This window comes from Borostomias antarcticus (assembly GCF_949987555.1).
Source record: "Borostomias antarcticus genome assembly, chromosome: 14".
In the NCBI taxonomy this organism is placed as follows: domain Eukaryota; kingdom Metazoa; phylum Chordata; class Actinopteri; order Stomiiformes; family Stomiidae; genus Borostomias; species Borostomias antarcticus.
This window is the reverse complement of record NC_140247.1, coordinates 25816797-25821796: the sequence shown is the minus strand read 5'-3', so window position 1 is coordinate 25821796 and position 5000 is coordinate 25816797. Positions and strand designations below refer to the sequence as shown.

General features: G+C 51.7%; 1 protein-coding gene across 1 annotated transcript in view; it reads right to left on the bottom strand.

The window, feature by feature from the left end:
• rtn4rl2b (reticulon 4 receptor-like 2b) overlaps positions 1-3480 on the bottom strand; it is a gene marked incomplete at its 3' end in the record, with an annotated part of 3985 nt that extends 505 nt beyond the window's left edge. Inside the window, exons 1-4 of the mRNA XM_084449074.1 lie at positions 3368-3480; positions 1782-2008; positions 560-793; positions 1-386 (exon numbers count right to left, since the gene is read on the bottom strand). The exon at positions 1-386 is cut by the window's left edge and continues 505 nt beyond it. Coding sequence (XP_084305200.1) covers positions 1-386; positions 560-793; positions 1782-2008; positions 3368-3425 — 905 coding nt within the window. The 5' untranslated portion in view covers positions 3426-3480. The remainder of the gene's footprint in view (positions 387-559; positions 794-1781; positions 2009-3367) is intronic.
• Positions 3481-5000: the final 1520 nt, after the last annotated feature.

The following is a 5000-nucleotide window of genomic DNA, read 5'->3' as shown; positions in this document are numbered from 1 at the left end:
GTCGGGGACGAGCACACCAGCTCGGAGGAGGAGATGCGGGCCTTGCGGAACCACTCCCAGAGGGGGCGGGCCTCGCAGCCGCAAGACCAGGGATTGGCGTTGAGGCGCAGGAACTGCACGGCGGTGGCGTCCCGCATGGCCTGGCCCGGCAGCTCGGACAGGGAGTTGTTGAACAGGTAGAGGATGGTCAGGCGGCCCAGGTCGCGGAAGGCCCGGCGGTTCACCTGCCGAATGCGGTTGTCGTGGAGCAGCAGGCGGTCCAGGTTGACCAGGCCGCGGAACACGTTCTCGGACAGAATGCGGATGCGGTTGCCGTGCAGAAAGAGATGGGTGAGGTTGACCAGGTCAGAGAACAGGTCGTCCTGGATGAAGTGGAGCTGGTTTTCCTGCAGGAAAAGGAAGAAGACGGTCAACGCTTTAACTGGATATGGTGTGCGTGCGTTTGTGTGTGTTTGTGTGTATGTGTGTGTGTGTGTGTGTGTGTGTGTGTGTGTGTGTGTGTGTGTGTGTGTGTGTGTGTGTGTGTGAGAGAGAGAGAGAGAGAGAGAGAGAGGCACACCTGCAGGTAGAGGAACTGCAGGCTGTAGAGCTTGTGGAAGAGGTCGTGGGGGAGAGCGGCCAGCTTGCAGCGGTGCATGTGCAGACTCTGCAGCTTCTCCAGGCCCCGGAACGCCCCTCCCTCCAGCCGGCGCAGCGACGGGTTGTCCCCCAGGTCCAGCTCCTCCAGGACGCGCAGGTTACTGAACGCCCCCGCCTCGATCCACGTGATGTTATTGGAGTAGAGCCACAGAACCTACGAGGGGGGGGCGGGGGTGAGGGAGGGAGGTAGAGGGGGGAGGGAGGTGGAGGGGGGAGGGGGGAGGGAGGTAGAGGGGGGAGGTGGAGGGGGGGGTGAGGGAGGTAGAGGGGGGAGGGAGGTAGAGGGGGGAGGGAGGTGGAGGGGGGAGGGAGGTAGAGGGGGGAGGGGGGAGGGGGGGGTAGAGGGGGGAGGGGGGAGGGAGGTAGAGGGGGGCGGGGGGGGAGGGGGGAGGGAGGGATGAAAGAACAAACAGAGAGAGGAGGGATGGTTAGGGATGGGGGAGAGATGGCTCTCATCTCATAACAAGAAAGACATTATATGGTACACAGTGTCTATCAAATCATACATACACACATGTTGTATACATACAGACACATATACACACAAACAGACACACACACACACACAAACAGACACACAATAACAGACACACACACACAAACAAACAGACACACACACACACACACACACAAACAGAAACACAGACACACACAAACAGACACACACACACACACACACACAAACAGAAACACAGACACACACAAACAGACACACACACACACACACACACACACAAACAGAAACACAGACACACACAAACAGACACGTACACACACACACACACACACACAAACAGAAACACAGACACACACAGACACATACACACACACACACACACACAAACAGACAGACACACACACACACAAACAGAAACACAGACACACACAAACAGACACGTACACACACACACACACACACACAAACAGAAACACAGACACACACAGACACACACACACACACACACACACAGAAACACAGACACACACAAACAGACACACACACACACACATACAAACACAGACACACACAAACAGACACACACACACAGATTCTCACCTGGGGTTCTCAGACACACACACACACACACACACACACAAACACAGACACACACACACACACACACACACACACAGATTCTCACCTGGGTCTCGAAGCCAAAGGAGTCGGCCCGGAGCTCCGTGATGTGGTTGTTCTGCAGGAAGACGCGCTGGGAGTCATAGGGCACGCCGGCGGGCACGGTGGTGTAGTTCTGGGACTGGCAGCTGACCGTCATGGGCGTGGGGTAACACACGCACAGCCTCGGACACGCCCCTGCCCCGCCCGGCTTCACCACCGCCAGCCACAGCACCAGCCACAGGGTGAGCCCACCTAGGCATACACACGCAAACGGGTTCAATACGCGCTCACTTTCTCACTGCTAAACTTTCAAACACAAAAGACACAGACTGCCGATACATAAAACATTGCTAAGAGATTGAAGGTAAGTTTAGTGAGGCTGATACTATGATGGAATCGGATGGAACGGTTGTTTTTCAATAGATGTGTGTGAGAGAGACAGACATCAAAGGAAAGGAGAGAGAGAGAGAGAGAGAGAGAGAGAGAGAGAGAGAGAGAGAGAGAGAGAGAGAGAGAGAGAGAGAGAGAGAGAGAGAGTGTGTGTTTTCAGCACCGGGAGCTGTCCACCAGACTGGTGCTGAAAGTTGTTCGCGAACGCGGGTATGATGACTGCACACTGCGCTCAGAGCTGCAGGATCACCAACGTGACCTTAGACACACGGTGAATGGTTCTGAAAGCCAGGACTCATTCATAATAAATTAGATAACACAAATCATGCGCCTATCATGCATCTCTTCCGAATCAGGTTACATAGACGCAGACCCTGTAGGCTACATCATTCCTGAAACGGGTTGTGAATCGTAACGGTCTGCTCCAGTTAAAATGTGGGAACAGGGGAGGCCCGCTCAACTTCACTTGCAAGAAGTGCTTAACAAGATCTTCTGACCCCGGAATACGAAATTCTTGAGCCAACTACAGAAAAAGGTCGAATCCTCAAGTGATTAATGTGTTTTCGTACACGCCGGGCAACCCGACCCGGCTCGGTTTCGCTCTGCATAAATAATCAAGTGGCGGTTTGGCAAGCTGGAATAACCGGACACAAAAGTGCCCCGCGGTAAAAGTAAATTGCATGAAAAAATAATCACGCTCTCATTCATCCTCTCTGCGCAAGATTTTCCTACGACCTCACCTCATGACCCGTTAACAACACGGGTCATTACCTGCGCGTGCACGGGACATCGGACGGACACGCAGAGCGCTTTGGGGGGGGTGGGGGGTGGGGGGGGGGGGACGCTTCCAGAGCCTCATACTGAATACTCCTTCCACAAAGTGTCCACATTTTCCGAGGTGCGTAAAGAGGCCCCCAAATCCATTGAGAGTCCATGTATAGCATAGATGTGTGGAGGATTAAAATGTCTAAAATCTTTATGACGCAAACCACACGCGCACTGAAGGTCCATTGACAGAACTTAACAAAGAGCAAAGGCGTCTATAACACTAGCAAGACATGCAATACATTCAATGCAGTTTGTTTCATCTACAGTACAAATCAAATCCCCATATAGACCAATAGACTAATTCTAGATATGTATCCTTAACATCAAACACAGTAAAAACAAAAACAAGAATCAATTGAAACTACAAGTGCATAAATTGAAGTGTGAACTCACTCTTGAAGTTGTGGCTGTTGAACCTCCGAGGGCACCGAGCAGTCGAGCGGGTCTCCATCTCGAACCAAAGCCGAAAGCGAGTTAGCCTGAGCGGCGAGGAAGTGCCTGCTATCTCCGCTGGAGCTCTGGTGACCGAGTCGGTGAGACTGAGCGAGTGACGGGCTGAACTCCCGAGGCCCGGTTTATACTTGTGGAGAGATCGCGCCCACGCTTGTGGGCAGCGGAGGATTCTCTCATACGTCACGCCGTGTATAGCCGAGGGCGGGGAGAAGGGGAGGGTGTGGAGGGATGATTTGGAGGGATGAGTTGCCCAGAGGAGGAAGCGACTGGAAAGGAGAGGACGGGGCGTGTCTGAGACTGCGGTACAACGAGGCCGTTGGACGCGATTCCAGAGATCCAACCCGTGAGTTCGGAGCGCACGGCGGGGGGGAGGAAGGGGGCAGGAGGTGGGAAAGGGCCGTTGGCGGAGGAACAGACAACTTCTGTCTCTTTTAGTTTTCAACTTCGATGAGAAATTGGACAAGACAAATTCAAAAGAGCAGGTAGAACGATACATTTCATGTCAAACTACGATTATTAGGTTATAAAAGAATAGTATTAATGATGGTCATTATCGCATAAAGTCACACATCAATATGCTCAACATTCTCTTCAACATATATAGCAATATATAACAATTAAATGGTATTAAACACATCTGCGTAAAGGTAGGCATGGAGACCTGTTGCGCACTTGAACTATAGCCTATGCAATGCAGGGAGCAAAACGTGTTTTTCTCTCAATCAATGTTTACGCCAAATTAAATCTACCGTGACATTCTGTAGCCTATTTGCCTGAAGATCAGATAACTTCATGGTCCAGAAAGAGGAAGTAGCGCGACCTTTCAGCACGCAGATGATCTGAGGGAGATGCTGTTAAAATCACCCATTACGCGCCGTTACGCGCGAGATTGACAGGTTTATTTGGGTTCCATTTGAAGGACATCTTGTGCCTGGCCGTAGAGGGAGCTAACGGAACAAAATACAACGGTCCACATCTTGTTCAGAATGTATATGCCCCTACAATTTATGCTTACATGTGTTTTTACATATATTTTAGTGAGTGGGTTGGGAATAGACATTACTTTCTCTGTGTGTGTATGTGTGTGTGCTTGTGTCTTCACGTTTGTGTGTGTGTGTGTGTGTGTGTGCGCGCACGCCTGTTTGTGTGTGTGTGTGCTTGTGTCTGCTTGTGTGTGCTTGTGTCTTTACGTTTGTGTGAGTGTGCGCGCACGCCTGTTTGTGTGTGTGTGTGTGCATGTGTGCATGCATGTGTGTCTGCCTTTGTGTGCACATGTGTGTGTCCACCTGTATGTGTGCCTGTGTTTCCACGTCTGTGCGTGTCCACTGCATGTGTGTTGATGTACGTTTCAGAGGGGGTGGGAAGGGCTGAGTCACTTTGTCAGTGACGCTGGTCAATGCTGTTCCTCTTTACAGCAGCGTGATGGATGCCATCTGCTCCCATGGCACCGAGACGGAGCTCATTACACTGAACAATAAAAGTGAGGCCGCCTGCTGTAAGGTCATCTGGGACCACAAGCTGGGTCTGAAGCTAGACATACGTCATGCTCAGATGACATCTCAGAGTACAGTAT